Consider the following 16,589-nt stretch of genomic DNA (forward strand, 5'->3'; position numbering starts at 1 on the left):
GACGTAGCCTCCCAGATGCCTTGGAAGGGGGATCTGAGGTGTAGGGTACACCATTTGGCCCTCTTCGTCTTAGTCTCTGACCTTTCTTTGAAGGAGGTGCTGTGGATGCATCGGGGTGGCAGGCTGGGGTGGCAAGGGAAGCCTGTCCTTGGCAGTGTCAATGCGGGTCTGAGTGTAGGCTGGACTAAGAATCTGTTGCTCTTGGAAATGACATGTAGATGCTAGGATGATGTGAGTACAATCAATTCCTAAAACCCAAAAGGAAGGAGAGCAGTGGTCTAGAGATAGGAAACCTATGGATAAAATAAAAACAACCATCCTGAACTCTGAAAATTCTAGTTTTATTTTTTTTCTATTAATATGCCCCTATACTTCCTACTCACACACTGCTCATCTGGGCCTTAGGGAGTGTGCTGGGATGTCAAGGGGGAGGCCATGGTTGGCCAGGTCTCCCTTGGTCCCAGTAGCCAACTTGAGCTTGGCGTCTAGTCTTCAGCCTTCAGATAGAGTTTTTGTGACTTACAGACACATCCAAAATAGAATTTGAGGAATGTGTTTTCAACTTAAATGTGTCATCATGACATCACATTACTTTTTGATAGTACATAAGGTTCTTTATGAATTTCTCAAAACAGTCACCACTGTCACAGAGGGTGTATTACTCTGCTGTCCATATGGGAAAACCACATTTATCAATCTTTGACAATTTAATTTTGTGGCTGGGTATTTAATCCTTAAAACTGGCAAATATCAACAATCAAGGTCCATTGTAGCTGAACATAGTATGATGAGTCAGAATATTTTCATATCCAAGAAAAAGCTATTCAAGCAAGCTGGTGAAATTTGGATGCATCAATCACACAAGCATCATATCTCTATTTTTAATGATAATCAAAATTATTTAAATCTTATTGCTTTCATATCACATGTCTGTCATTAGATGTTTCTGATTGTTACAGATTTTATTCAGCTGGTATCCAGATCAAGGAAAGTTCTGGCAGTTGTTGGCTGTGTCACCGCTGGAAAGCTACTGTATCCAAGCTATACACCAAGCTATACACCAAGATGGTCAATTGCCCATTGTTGAGTTTGCAAGGCAAAACATCTCTCAAGAACTATTACAGCTGTCACAGAAGACCATCACCATTCCTGTTTCTTCAGGATATAACTGATGGGTGGTTGGTGGCAAAGCTCACCATGGAGGGGTGACAACCCCAGAGTGGCACATTCCAGTTTGGCTTCCCTGTGGCTCTTGGATACTCTATTCTGTGCCCCACCCCACTACTGCATCATGCATTCAGCACCAGTCATTCCTATTGTCTTGTTCTCAGCTTCACTGGTTCTTTCCTTTCCTGTGTCTCCTGGTTTTGATGATGGCTTTGTCTCTTCATACTGTGTTTTCTCTTGCTTTTTTGAATATCTTGGAATTTCTGTTGAGAGCCAGACACCTTTTATCTGATGGTCAATACTGACATCAATAGTTCTTAAGTTTGGAGAGGAGCCACACCTTTAACTTCTATTAGAGAGTTTACGTAAATCTAGTCAGAAGTCACCTAGGTTGAGGTTTGTGGTTGTTATGGTAACTGGGTACACTGGACACTGGGAATTAATGGGTTTCCTGCTAGTTGTCCATTCAGCTTTGCCCTGTTCCCACACCTTCAATGGGGTAGAGCTGCTTTTCCCTCTTACCCTCCCAGCTGCAGGGTTCCACTGAACTTTCGACTACCAGACTTGATGCACTTCCCAAGCAAATAAAGGATTTTGCATCTTAGGGGAGAGAGAGAAGGTAGTGTAGGTGGAGTTTGGCAGTGGCTGTTGTCTCCTCCCAGCTGGCAACATAGGAGGACTCTTTACAAGACCCTTTCCAGTCATGTCTTCCTTGTGGGCAGGTGATGGTGTTCTTGGAGGAAAAGCCTCAAAGAAGATGCAAACATCCCTACCTGTGAGTCCTAGGACTTTCCACTCTCACTCTGGCTCACTTGACCTTGAGCAGCTTTTAAATTTTCTGGCTTATTCTTGCCTGTTTCTATAATGTGGTGATAGTCCCTGTGCTGGGAAAACAGAGTCTGGCCCTGTATCTTTCTAAAGTTGCCTGTCTTGCTCTACATTTCACGTTCATTGTTCACCCTGAAAGCTCATTTTGGATGAAGGAATAAGGGTATCACTCACTTTTGTCCAGCCGTTGCTTGTAGAAAGGGTGAGGATGGTGCTTTTCCCATTCTCTACAAATTCCAGTAGAGACTGGAAGTTCAGAACTTCCTTTAGAATGGACATTTAGATTAAATGTCTGAGATGGGAGTCCCTAAAACCCCCAGTGGGGCTCAGTGGGAGTCTGGTGAGTCCTGGGAAGTGGTACTTCCTGGAAAGGAACATGGTGTGGGGGAAGTGGGGGAGAAAGAAGGGGAAAAAGAGGAAGCTTTGGACAGGTCAGGTATTTCTGATTATAGTAATCCTACCTCATCTACAGTCTCCCCTTCCATGGTTTCAGTTGCACACAGTCAATTATGTTCCAAAAGTGTTAAATTAAAAATTTACACGCATTTAAACAATTCATAAAAATTTAAGTTCCATGTTCTTCTGACTAGTGTGATGAAATTTCAAGCAGCAGTCCTACTTCATCCTACCTGGATGTGAATCACCCATTTGTCCAGCACATCCATGCCATATAAACTACCTTCCTGTTTGTCGCTTTGTAGCCATATCAGTCCATTATGACAGTCCAATATAGACCATTATGGCATCATAGCTTGCACTCAAGTACCCCTTATTTTACTTAATAATGGTCTTAAGGTACAGGGGTACTGATGCTGGCAGTTTGGGTATGCCAAAGAGAAGCTGTTAGGTGCTTCCTGTAAGTGAAAAGGTGGAAGTTAATAATTTTCTTGGTGGTACTGGGGTTTGAACTAAGGGTCTCCCATTTGCTAGGAAGGCATTCTATCACTGAGCCATGCCCCCAGAAAAAGGTGAAAGTTGTTGACAAAAATATATAGTAATCAGCACTATCTGTGGTTTCAGGCTCCACTGAAGGTCTTGGAGCATTCCCCCCCCTCCCGCCCCAATAAGGGGAACTACTGTATTATGTTTTAAAAAGGAATTAATACATTTAGGGAGCTAAATATCTTGCTTAATATCTTTGGTTCATTATCTTGGTGAACTGAAATTTTTGAAAATTTGGTCATTTTCCTTGCAATCACCCATCTGACAACATAGTCTTGTTTCTCAAGTCCTTCTGGGGTGACATTCATCCTTCTAGGACACTGTTCTTCAGCTGAGCTGCCTCCACACATAGGGTACCAGGAGCCTTCTAGAAGGGCACTCAAGGTCTTCAAATGAACCCATGGAGCCAGGGTCACAGTGCATCTGCCTCAATGAACAGAAGTGCCTACCACAGAGCCACCCTGTCCAACTGAGCACTCACATATACCTTTGTACATTCTTTACCACTGCTAAATTGTGCCTGAGCTTTGGTCTCTCTCTGGGAGAGTACTGAATAGCTCTATGAGTTTGACAAACTTTGTTTCTCATTCTCATCCCTTAACCCCTGTATCACTTCTGTGATTGAAAAAACCAAGACTCCTACCTTTTCCTGGGGCCTCCTCAAAGCTGGCTTCATCATGTTCCCCAAATGTGGGTGCTGCTTTCCTTTTGGGTGACTTCACTGTAGGTGGTTATAACCTACTAAGAACCTGAAGGAAGAAGCTGGGTCCTGTCCAGACAGTCTTCAGTGAGATCCAGGCAGAGAGGTGTCAGGAAGGATTATGACGGGACACTTTCAGCATTCTGCCTGGTAAACACCAAGCCCAACAGCCTTATCACTGGAAGCATCCACAGGTTAGGATGAGGAGATGAGATCCTAACAAGTAAGAGCCTATTCAGCCCACCGTGCTTCAGTCTGTCACTTCAGTTCTAAAGCAGTTTTGCAAAGTTCTTCCTTGAGCAGCCTTCTTGAGCACTTGTCAGGCCCTGCCTAGTGTCTAGTGGCCTGAGTCTAGTCCAGGAAGTCCATCTTTTTTGACATTAGGGATAACCAAGGAGCTCTCTTTCCTGCTCCCCCAGTGGCTTTGTGTGTATGTTTGGATGAAAGGAGAAAGAAAAGATGGAAGGAGGGATACTACAGTGGGTTCTTCAGGTGTGTGGAGCATCATCCTCTATTAGGGCTGATTCGAACTCCCCATGGGCTCCTCAGAAAAATGTACCATGTTACCAGAGGTTTTCTATGGATTTCTGGATGCTCAGGGACCCTTCTCAAGACCTTGGGCTAGGAATCCACAGTTGGGGTTTGTGAAAGCTGCTGGTGTTGGTCAGCCTGGGGAGGAGGTGGGAGCCAGTTGGGGAGTCAGGTATCTAGGGCTCTTGGCTGCCATAGAAAGCAAAGTGCTGCTGGGATTTCAGAAGGGACTAGGGCTTTTGAGGACAGTTCTCAGTTCTCAGACTTGGGGTAGCCAGTGATCACAGCTGATTTCGAAAGGCCAACAGCAGCATCCTCGTGGTTGTCATCTGACTCCTTACTTCCTGACCTCTGGCTGGCCCCCTGCATGGGGCCTTGGTAAAGGACACTGGGGTTCTGCTGTGACAGGGGCCTGGGAGAGGGCACTGGGGGTCTGCTGTTAGGGGAAGGGATTTTGGAGAAAGCCTCACTCTTCTTTAGTTGGGAGATAACAAAGCTGCCTTTCCCTTGAATTTCTATATATCCTTGTGACAGTCAGCCTGTGTCAGCTCAGTAATTACAGGGTTTATTTTAGAAACCTGTAATTGCAGGCACCTGAAGTTCTTTGTCCCTGAATTGTCTGTGCTTGTTATGGGGGAGATCTGTCAAAGGCAAGTAAGTAGAGGCCAGGAAACTTTACATGCAGTTAATTAGGTTTGCCCCCACTCCTGACCTCCCTTTCTCCACCCTTCTTTTTCAGCACTTCTTCCTTTCCCTCCCTTCTTCCTCCTTTTTCTCCCTTTCTCTCTCCCTCCCGTCCTCCCTCTCTCTTCTCCCCATCACACCCTGAGCTATAGCCAGTTCTCTCAGAGAATGTAAAGGAAACAATATGCACAGTATAGGGGAGGAAAAAAAAGCTTCCCTGTTACCCTCCTAGGCTCTTCAACTGGGGCCTTATAAATTACACTGACAGAAAACAGATTAACAAAAGAATAATAAAAATCTATAAGGAGATTCATTAGAAAGTATTGGCTCACATTGATACTGGATTGTTGATCCCGAGTTTGTATCCTGACATAGTCGATGATTGAAGATTCTGGACTAGGAGTTAAGAGTTAAAGCAAGTAGAGTTTATTGGAAGGATAGCCAAGCACTCTGACGGGCGGGACTTATTGAAGGAGTTAAGCCAAAGAATGGCTGAAGTCTAGGAGATGATACAGGGTATTAGCTGGCTTAGGTCCAACTATTTTACCTTGAAACTATATTTGTGATAGATTGATGTCTAGTCAACTTCTCATTTAATCCAACCACTTATTTGTCCCTCTCCTTATCGAACTGGACATTCCAGGAGGGTCTGGTCAGCTTGTCCTGGCCTTGGGGCAGCTGCATCTTGTGATTTTGGTGAGAGGCTTGTCATTTCTCTGAGAAGCCTGTTGTTTCCCATGCCTCTTTAGATGTCTGCTTTTAAATCGTCTCTCTCATCCAAAATGGAGTCACCTCTGTCATTGCTCCCCTTACAACATGACTGTAGAGGCTGAGAAGTCCACCATTTGTCCTCTGTAAGCTGGAGACCCAGGGAAGCCTGTGGTGTAGCTTTTGGTCCTGAGTGCTGGAGAGCTAGTGGTGTAGATTCCAGTCTGAGTCTAAAGGCCTGAGAACTGGGAAAAGCCTAAAGCAGAAGACCATGAGCAGATCACAGTAAAGCAGAGAGAGAGCACATCCACCCTTCTGCCACCTTTTGTTCTATCTGGGCCCTCAAGGGATAGGATGATGCTTGCATATGGGAGGGCTGCTCAACTTTACTCAGTTGACCAGTTTAAATGCTAATCTCTTTCAGAAACACTCTTGCAGACACACCCACAAATAAGGGTTAACCAAAGATCTGAGCATCCTGTGGTCTAGTCAAATTGGCCCCAAGTTAACTATTACAAGGGATGGAGAGGAACTTGACTGGGTATTAAGGGTGGAGGATTTTTAGCTAAAATTAGGCTCAGCAGGTCAAGGATGAGGCCAAGATCAAGGCTCAGAAAAGAGGAGGCTGACTAAAGTTTGACCAGGATGGGAATCCTTGCCTGGTATAACTGAGCTGGAGGTTTGATGACTCTGTGGCAAACTGAAAGGTAAGCCTCCACGGCCTCTACAGTTTAGGTATGGACAAAGGCCCTTCTTCAGGCTCTCAGCTTGTACACTGCCTGCTGTTCAGAAGCATTCTGTTCTTGTCTCCTCATCACCATGTGAGGGGTCCCAGGACAGTTACTTGCACCAGAACAGTTGGCAGCAGAGCAGAGGAGTTGGGACCTGCCTTTGAAAAGACAACAGAGAGAGGCAGGTGGAGGGGGTCTGGGGACTCAGAGACAGAGAAAAATTCATGGAGGGAGTGATGACTTAGGTCTTAGATAATAAGTAAGGCTTAAATTCAGGTAATGGACAAAGCAGAAAGATTGTAAATGATGCACCAGAGAACAGAAGAAGTCTCTCTCTGTCTTCTCTTCTCCACATCCCCATCTGTCTGGGACCCTTGGTCTAGGTTCAGAGAACTTCAAGGATGGTATTGTAAACAAACATTTATTAGTTAACCAAAGATTGATTAGGGACAGTTAATGATGCAAGAACCCCATTACTCTTTAGAGAAGTCAAAAAATGAGTAAGATGTAGTTTCTTTGCTTGAGGAGCTAGATCAGTTGGGAGAGGAATCTAAAACAAACTGCGTGAATAACTACTTCATCCTCTGATCTGGGACAGAGTCACCAGGACAGAGGGAAACCTGGAACTGTGAGTTAGGATACTGGTGGACAGCTCAGCATGGCTGTAAAGCACATGTGAAGCTTGACCCCCAGGGTCCTATTTGCTAGGGTCTGGGAGTCACTTCTAAACACCAGAATCTCAGGGTGGGGTCGGGAAGGATGAGAGGAAAGAATGGTTACAGGGCTCCTGGCTGTTGGATTTTTGTGCACTCTGTTTGGTGGTTTAATTGTAGGGTGTTTTAATGTTACCTGGTCATCTTCCTACTAGAGCTTGATGTATCAGTTCATAGATTTGTCAGTTCAGTAGAACTTGTTTTATCAGTTCACTTTGATATGCAGTAGATTTAAGTGTCTTCAGTACTGGGCAGAGAAGTCGGCTGTTCTCTGAGAGTGACCTCTAGATGGCGCTGTTCCACCTTCCGGTGCCTGCAAGGTCTTCAGAATCCACTCTGTGTTAAGATATTTCTTGCTAGTCTGCCCTGGGGGAAAGGCCAGTACAGAAATAATTTCAGGTGTGGCAGAAACAGCAGAGTCTCTTGGGTCTTGTAAATTCTGCCCATGTGCAACTTTTATTTTCCATTTGTCCTTTTTGGGGCCCAAGTAGCAGACGAGATGAATGAAGGGACATACTGAGTGCTTGGGACAGCTGTTCTGGATTCTTACATAGACCACGGGTTGATAAAACACTTCCTTTTCTTTTTTTTTCTTTTATTATTCATATGTGCATACAAGGCTTCGGTGATAAAACACTTTCTTTACCAGAATGTTTTTGTACTCTTTTTTTGACAGTACATTTTGCAGAGGAACACAACAATGAAAAGAGTGAACCATTCACCGACCCTCTCTAGTACTCAGTGGCCAATCCAGTAGATACACGGGCAACAGCAGCATTCTGCCTGCCCCTAAGTCTTTTCATAAGCCACTTGCTGGGTGCAGAAGGCCAAAAATCATGTTTTCTCTCATTTATGGAATATAGACCCAATACAAATACAGCAATACTGTGAAAACAGATCACACTAAGGGGAAGTCATATATGAGAGGGGAAGGGTAAAAGAAAGAAGTTAAGAAAGTGAATATGGTTGATGTACTCTATATAAGAATGAATATAGAATTTTTAAACTTGTTGAAATCACCATAAGAAGGGGACTAAGATAGAAAGAAGAAAAATAGAGGAGATGAACCAATTGGGAAGTGTCACAAGGAAACTCCCTGTGTAGCTATTTTAAACAACTAAAAATGTCGTTCTTTTCTTTTCTTATACAAAATTGGAGAACAAGGGGCAGAACAGGTCTTGCCTGGGGGTTGTATCAGTGGGAGGGGGAGGAAGTGGGGAAAAGGGAAGGAGGGTGAATATGGTGCAAATACAGTGTACACATATATGTAAATGGAAAAATGATATTCGTTGAAATTACTCCAGGAATAGGGGAAGGGAGGATGAAGGAGAATGGTGGAGGGGTGAATTCAAGTATCTTTGAGATATTGTAAGAACTTTGTAAATGCCACAATGTACCCCCATCCTGCACAACAATAAAAAATTGTATATCAAAAAGAAAGACAAAAAAAAGAAAAAGAAAAAGAAAATGAAAACCCTACCATTTTAGGGATTTAAGGGAGAACAAAGGAACTGGCTATCAAATCATTCTAAAACCTGAACTGCTGCTAAGAGACTTTGGAGACCTGATATGAAACCCAAAAAATTATGGAATTTATTTGTTCACCAATGACAGTTTTCTGGGTCAGAATGATTGGATTAGCTGCTGTGGGGAGTTCTTGTCAGCCTTAGACACCCAGTGCCCTCCAGGATCTTGCAGCAAGGATGGGAGGTTCTGAGAGTCAGCCTAGAGCAGATAGAGATTGAAGAGCACCTCCATTTGTACAATGCGTATACACTGGAACATAGGAGCTAAGAGGAAGGGCTGCCATGGGGGAATAAGTGCCAAGGGAGGATGTTGTCAGGTAGGACAAGCCTCTTTTCCTGATATCTCCTCCCTGACCAAGATCCCTTCAACACACTTTGAAAAAATGTCTGTCCTTATACTACTGTGGACATCATTGATTTCCCCAATTTCAGAATTCTTTCTTTCAATTCTTTTTGTGATTTCTCACCTTAGAAACAAGGACCCAGTGCCTTAGGATTTGGGCATGGTTGTGGATTAGTTCACCTGTTCATTCATGCAGGCATCCTGCCTACTGGGTCCATGAACTTGGGGAGGAATTTTACAATAGGTGCAAAGGTGGAATCAGAGAAGACAGTCAGGAGGACTGGAGAGACACCATTCAGGTGTCTCTTGTTTAACCAGAGGGGGTTAAACAAGATGAAACAATACAGAACCAATTTCTTGTGTAGAGTGAGGGGTTGAAGAGACAAGAAGTGGTCCAGGGCATAGAGCAGTTGGAGGAACTGCCTAAACATGTATTTCTTTGTGCACTCTCTGAGCAGGGCATTTGTCTGGTGGGGCGGTTGGGGGATATTAGGATTTTCCTCCTTGCTTTGTCATTCACCTTGATGCATTCTCAGCTGTGAACCTCAGCAGCCATGAGGACTCAACACTGCTCCAGGTGGACCTGGCAGGGTCCCTGGCGACTGGTGGACCACCCTATTCCGGGAGAGAAGAGCATGTCGTCGTGACGGTGACCCAGATGGACGCCCTGGGCTCCAGGTGGCGACGGCCACAGCAGGTTACACTTACATATTATTTGAAAGGAATTGTAAAATCTCATTTCATCTCATTATAAATTGACTTTCCTCTTGAGTGGATTTGATGGGAAGCCCAAGGCAATCATATCTTTACTAGTCAAACCATTGTTGCTTATCTTTCACTTTTTGACATTCCCGTTTTCCCATTTCTCTAAATGATTTGTAAAACTCTTGCCATTTCAGTAAAATCAGACATGTGAGTTCTTCATTCAGAGCCAGTTTACTGGGTTATTCAGGGAAGTGTTATTTATTGAAAGTAATTTTTGTAGTAAAGTACAATTCAGTATGGCCCTACCTCATGGTACAGAAGACAAGCCGATGTACACACACAACTGCCTTGTGTTTGTGATAATCGGTAAGGCCACACAGGTTCCCCAAGCTTCTGCATCTATATCCATAAGCCGTGCAGGGCCTTGTCTCCAGCTCACATTCTGTGAAGCAGCCTGTACACGGAAGGAGAGCCAGCACCAGTTGGGTGTCATGTGGCCCAGAGCCTAGGCCTCCAGGGCATGCAATCTGACTCATACTCTGAGTTCTGGTGTCAGTGACTCCACCAGATTGTCACAGAGACTCCGGCATATAAGTCAGACCCCTGGCTCATGAGTCCCTTGTGATAACCAACCAGTAGAATAAAACTGTGCTTGTTGCAAGGCTGTATCCCTCATATTTCCTGCCACGCAGAACACATTCCAATTGTGATCTAATTACGAGCAAAGATGCACTTTCCTGGTCAGTGGCTGATGCAGCACCCACATTCTAAACCAGTCACCCCGCCATCCTTTCAGAATGGTTCTTCCCTGTGAAGTGCACTGCCCACTGCAAGGAGCTCATTAGTAAAGGACAAGCTTGTCTACCTTGTGTTGGTCAGTGATCCTTATGCAGAGGACATGTTACTCCTTTAAAATATTTTTTGTGATACTGGGGTTTAAATTCAGGGTCTTGCCCTTGCTAGGCAGGTGCTCTATCACTTGAGCCACTCCACCAGGCCTTTTTGTATGGGTTATTTTTGAGATAGGGTCTCACTTTTCCCCCAGGCCAACCTGGACCATGGTCCTGTTTGTGCTTCCCCAAGTAGCAAGGGTGACAGGTACTTGCCATTGAGCCCAACCATTGGTTGAGATGGGGGTCTTGCAAACTTTTTGCACAGACCATCCTCAAACTGTAGTCCTCCGGATGTTTGCTTCCCAAGTAGTTGAGACTACAGGTATGAGCCACCATGTCCAGCCTTAAAATTCTTAAATTAACATAACACTTTTACATATTTATGAGGTACAGTGCAATAGCTTGATACATAGTATATAATGTGTAAGATCAAATCAGGGTAATTAATATTTCTTTCTCCTCAAACATTTGGCATTTTAATGTGTTGGGAAGCTTCAGACTCTTCTAGTTATTTTGGAATATATCATGCATTGTGACTGTGGTTATCCTGTGTTACAGATCTGTAGAACTAATGCCTGCTGTCCAGCCACCTTCTCGGCCATGCACGTTTATGACCCAAATTAAATCAGCTATGTTGACATTTCCCAAATACCCACATACAAAGCCAGCTCTAGAAACACAAAGAACACAAGAGCTTTGATAAAGCATTTTTTCCCCAAATACGCTCTTTCCAAATACCTTAATGTTTAAGAGAATTTCTCTTCTCTCATGTATTTATTTTTCTGCTTCCACCAATTTCAGAGTTCCTATTTTCATTTTCCTTTGTAATGTGCAGGTGTGACTCCTGTCTTCCTGTGGAAGGTCTGGTCAGCTGGGCTGCCCTATGTTCTGCATCAGTCCTCCCCACCCCTGTCCTCTGGGGACAAGAATGTGTAGGGTGGCTTTGTCTGCAGAAGATGAAGACCCATCTCTGGCTCCCTTGCTGATGTGGTGCAGGAGAGGTGGTGGAGAACTTTCTGGGATGGTCTTTTGCCTCCTGCCTATAAGCAGGAAGCACTCTAAGAAGCATTTCTTATAAATTGCCTCAGCGGACACAGAAGACATGTCTAACCCTCCAATAACTTTCTCAGATTAAGTCAGTATAGTCAGCCTTCCTTAGCCATAGCTTCCATATCCAAGGATTCAACCTACTGCAGCCCGAAGGTATTTGTAAAAAAAAAAAGTGTCTGTACTGAATATGTACATACTTTTTCCTTTTGGTTGTTCTGTGAGTAAAACAGAGTAACCACTACTCGCATAGCATTTGCATTGCATTAGGTATCAAAAGTAATCTGGAGATAATTGAAGGTACAAGGAAGGAAGGTGTAGGTTATACGTGAAAACTACAACATTCAGTAGAAGGATGCTGAACCTTGTGGGCTTTGGTAACCTTGGGGTTCTGGAAAGTTCCATGCAGATACTATAGTTATGCTTTGTGGACTTTTGCATACTAATTCTGTAGCTGTACTTTTGTATTTTTTAAATTATAGAATGTTTTAATCACTCCAAAAAGAAACCCCATATTGTGCTTTTTCTTCTTAATGCCCTTTGAGTGGTAGACATTCCTAAACAACCTGACAAGCTCCTAACATCAGGGACATGGACCTCAGACGAAAATGCTTTGTTCTTCTTCTCTTTTTCATATTCTAAACAGATTTCTAAATTCTGGCACCAGATCCCAGGTGAAAGTCTTAATTATGATTTTATACTTTGGCTTCTACAGGTCACCGAAAATTGGACTGTACTTTTAAATCCAAGAAGTGAGCACTCGGTGGTGAGCAGGACCTTTGAGATAATGAGCAGGTGGGTTCTCAGGTGGATGAGGCCTTGGGGCAGACTCCCTGGGGCAAGTTCACTGTCTTAGTCTGTTTTCTGTTACTGCAACAGAATATCTGAGACTGGGTGACTTATAAAGACTAGAAGTTTATTTGGCTAACTGTTCCAGAAGCTGGGAAGTCTGAGACCATGGTGCCCACATCTGTGTGGGATCTGGTGAGGCTATCTTGCAACACCCTGACATGGTGGAGGGTGACAACATGGTGAGATGGAGCAAGCCTGCTGGCTCAGGCCTTTTTCTCTTTTTTGTAAAGCCACTGATGCCACCATATGGCCCTGCCCTATCCTGATTACCTCCCAAAGTCTCACTTCCAAATACCATCAATACAGGAATTTGGGGATGAAGTTTCTAACATATGAGCTTTGTAGGGGGAGGACACAGTCAAACTATAGGTAGTTGCCTAAAGAAGTTTGATCTATGGGACACTAAACTTTATCACAACTAGTGCCAGATGAGTTAGGTGTCTTGGATAAGGCTCTGATGCAGTGTAAATGATAACAAAGGCTGTGGGAGGATTGACAAAGGATCCACTTTGAAGCAGAAGGTATCTTTTAGTCAATTCTAATTTTGTTAACATTATGAAGGTGTACAACGGGGATTCTAGGAAATTTTAGGATTCTTTTGCTTTTTCTTTAAATTAATGCCACTTCATCTTCAGTCTGTACTCATGGTCACTGTGTGAGTCACCCACAGCTATCATAATAAAAGGCAAAGGCTGGCGTGGGGAGGGAACTTAAACATTAGATATTTATTTTCTTACAATTACAGACACTAGAAATCCAGTTGTCTCTCTTTCTCTTTGGAAGCACTGGGGTTTGAACTCAGGGCCCTACCACTTGAGCCACACCTCCAGCCTTTTTGCTTTTACTTATTTTTCAGATAAGGTCTTGAATTCTGCTCCAGCAGAAAGCAACCTAGGTCTGTGTTCCTCCTACCTATGCCTCCCCCATAGCTGGAATTACTTGCATATGCCACAATACCTGGCTTGTTGGTTGAGATGGGGAGGGGTCTCACCAACTTTTTTGCCCTGACTAGCCTTAAATTGTGATCCTCCTGATCTCTACTTCCAAGTAGCTGAGATTAAAAGTGTGAGCCATTGTGCTTGATCCAAGATCAATGTCTTGACAGGGTTAGTTTCTCCTGAGGACTCTCCTTATGGCTTACAGATGGTTGCCTTCTTACTGTGTCTTCCCTTGTGTCTGTGTCTTTATCTCTCATAATTCAGTTCTGCTGAATTAGGGCCTATTCTACCCTAATGATCTCTTTTAAATTTTTTTTTTTTCGGTGCTGGGGACCAAACTCAGGACCTTGCACTTGCCAGGCAAGCGCTCTTCCACTGAGCTAAATCCCCAGCCCTTCTTTTAAATTTAATAACCTCTTTAAAGTTCTCAACAAGGATTGCCTCTAAATACAGTCACATTCTGAGGTGCTGGGGGGTCAGAACTTCAGCAAATGAATTTGGCGAACACTATTAGGCCCATTGGCTAACCTTGCCACATTTGATTATTCACAATCTTCTTGTTTGTGGTGCTTACCCACTCTCAGGAACGGAAGTTTAAATGGTCAGTGTTGCTGCCTGTTAGCAGGTAAAGTTGTCAGGTAGGTGTTGGTGAGCAGAGTAAGAGGAAGGTGGCTCAGTTAACCCTGCAGGCTGTGGTTCCTTGCTGATTGCTGGAGAGGAGTCTACAGGCATATGGCCCTTGGGCTGAGGAGCCCTTGCTGATTGGCCCAAAAAGGCTGATCAGTTTTGGCCCTAATGTGTGCTTAGTGTTCCTCCATTTGTGAGGTCAGGTGCCAGGCTGAATCAGTCTAGGATCCATTTGGATCTGGTTCCAGCCATGCTGACTTGGGCTGGAAAGGACACTGAGGGAAGGACATTGCATGCTCATAGTTCTCTGGCTAGTCTCAAGGTCTTTGCTTCATTCTGCAGGGAGGCTGTTTCCATCAGCATCCAGGCCTCCCTCCAGCAGACCCAGCTCGTTCCTCTCTTGCTGGCTCATCAGTACCTCCGCGTGAGCGCAGAAGCTCAAGTGACCATCGCAGCGGCCATCCTCACGGGGGTCTACTTGCTGATTATATTTGAGGTATGACATCCCTGATCCCTGTGATCTTTCAGTGCCCACTCAGGATATCCTGACTAGTTAGATGCTTCAATGGGCTCAGTCTTGACTACTTAAATCAGAATAGTGTCATTCCTAAAATTTAGCACATCCCTCATTCTAGGTAGAAAATAAATCTGTACCAGAATTGTTGCTGAATCTTGGACAGTGACACATGTAAGATGAGGTGTGAGAGGACCAGTAAAAATATAGTGAGAAAATGGAATATGCCACAGGGTTTTCTACCCTCTTTACAGCTCATATCAAGTGTGACCTTGAGAGGACAAGTTTTGAACCTCTCTGAGACTCAGAATTTTCATCTGTTTGGTGGGCATGTTAGACCCCCTCCCCTCTACTTCAGGGGTTGTGTGTGTGAGGGGCAAGGAAGCCTGAGGGCCCTGGGTGGGCAAGGGTTATCATCTGTTACATTTATCAACTGAAATTAGCAAATGGCCACTTCCTCCAATAATCTGAAATCCTGTCAACTTGATGTTCTTGGAAAATTGCAAGTGTGGCTATCCTGTGCATAGCAAAGGACAAACACTTTCTGAGCTTGGCAGGTGCATTGTTGACTTAACAGTGAAATCAAACTTGATGAGAGTGTGGACTCAGTGTGTGGAACCTGCTAGTGAGAAGACAGTGTGACTCTGAAGAGGTGAGTATTACTGAGCTTGGGATGGGTATGAGAAATGCCTTGGAACTGTCAAGTAGATGACTGGCAAGAGCCCTGGCCAGGAAGATTCCAGAATTTTGCCTATGGTCTTTTGGATTGCCTGGTGAAGGTTGCTGGCTCTAGTAAGTCAAGTCCCTGATTGCCAAAGTCAACTTACAGGTTTTGTTGCTCTATTTGTTATGTCTTTTTAATTCTACAACAGCTTCATTCCCTTCATTCTTAGTTTATTTTGTTTTTAATCAGCACTGTCATTGTTTTGGAGCTCCTACAACTCCCTGTTCTCACTGTGATTTGCTAGACAACCAGAGGCAGCTGCACTGTAGGGCAGGGTCTGTTGCCCATCCAGCTGTGGAAGTGGTGGGTTTGATAAAATCAGGGGCAGTCTTCTGGAAGGTCCCCTCTCTAGGGAGGAGCCGCACAGACTGTACCCCTTCCTACAGAAGAAAGGGACAATTATATGTGCTCTTTGTTTCTGCCCAGGGAAATCTGCTTGAGACTCAGAGTTTTTATTGGGGTTAGTCAGATGGGCACCCTCAGCGCACCAAGCTATTATACATCACAAGTCTCATTTTCATACGGTCCAGGTAACACTGTGTGGTAGAGCTCTAGAGCCTATTTCTCCCTTCTAATTGTATCTTGAACTTTCATCTAGCCTCCTTCCGGCCCTGTCCCCCACAACCTTCTTAGACTCTAGGGATCATTATTCTACTCTCTTCTTTTTTGAGATCGACTGTTTTAGTTTCTGTATATACAATATTTGTCTTTTGGAGCCTAGCTAGTTTTAGTTACTGTCCTCCAGTTTCACCCATTTTGCCACAAATGGCAGGAGTTATTTCTTTTATGACTGACTAGCTCTCCACTGTGTATATGTCCAACACTTTCTTTATCTGTTATTCTGCTCACAGACACCGTGGTTGGTTTCTTAGCTTGGCTCTCTGGGGTAGTGCTACAGTAAATGTGGGAGACCACATGACTCTTCAACAAACTGACGTGGGATAGCTGGATCATATGGAAGGTCTAGTTTTAGTTTTTTTGAGGAAACTTCATACTGTTTTCCATAATGTCTATATTTATTTATATTCCCACCAAAAGTGTATGAGAGTTTTCTTTTTTCCACATCTTTCCCAGCATTTATTTTACTTTTTCAATAATAACCACTCTGACTAGGGTGACATGTTATCTCATTGTGGTTTGATTTGCATGTCCCTCATGACTAGTGATGTTGAACATTGAAAATATACTTTTCCAGTGCCAACTTGTATGTATTTATTTATTTTGGTGATAGTGGGGTTTGAACTCATGGCTTTGTACTGGCAAAGCAGGCCAATTTGTTTTTTAAAATATATCATTGTTACTCTAGGGGATGTCTATCCTTTTTAAAAAAAATTGCACAACCTTCTTGAAAATTATATTTATTACTATTAGATTTATTACTATTTATTAATGATCATTATTAATAGCCATTCAGAA

The 16,589-nt window shown here is 43.7% G+C and overlaps 1 protein-coding gene across 2 annotated transcripts in view; it reads left to right on the forward strand.

The window, feature by feature from the left end:
• The window catches only part of Oca2 (OCA2 melanosomal transmembrane protein), a 354,214-nt gene that overhangs the window by 71,153 nt on the left and 266,472 nt on the right, over positions 1 to 16,589 (forward strand). For both annotated transcript variants that reach the window (XM_074062129.1, XM_074062128.1), the window contains exons 6-9: positions 960 to 1,032; positions 9,410 to 9,570; positions 12,234 to 12,313; positions 14,278 to 14,431. In XM_074062129.1, coding sequence (XP_073918230.1) covers positions 960 to 1,032; positions 9,410 to 9,570; positions 12,234 to 12,313; positions 14,278 to 14,431 — 468 coding nt within the window. The remainder of the gene's footprint in view (positions 1 to 959; positions 1,033 to 9,409; positions 9,571 to 12,233; positions 12,314 to 14,277; positions 14,432 to 16,589) is intronic.

Source organism: Castor canadensis, chromosome 19 (assembly GCF_047511655.1).
Source record: "Castor canadensis chromosome 19, mCasCan1.hap1v2, whole genome shotgun sequence".
NCBI classification, from domain to species: domain Eukaryota; kingdom Metazoa; phylum Chordata; class Mammalia; order Rodentia; family Castoridae; genus Castor; species Castor canadensis.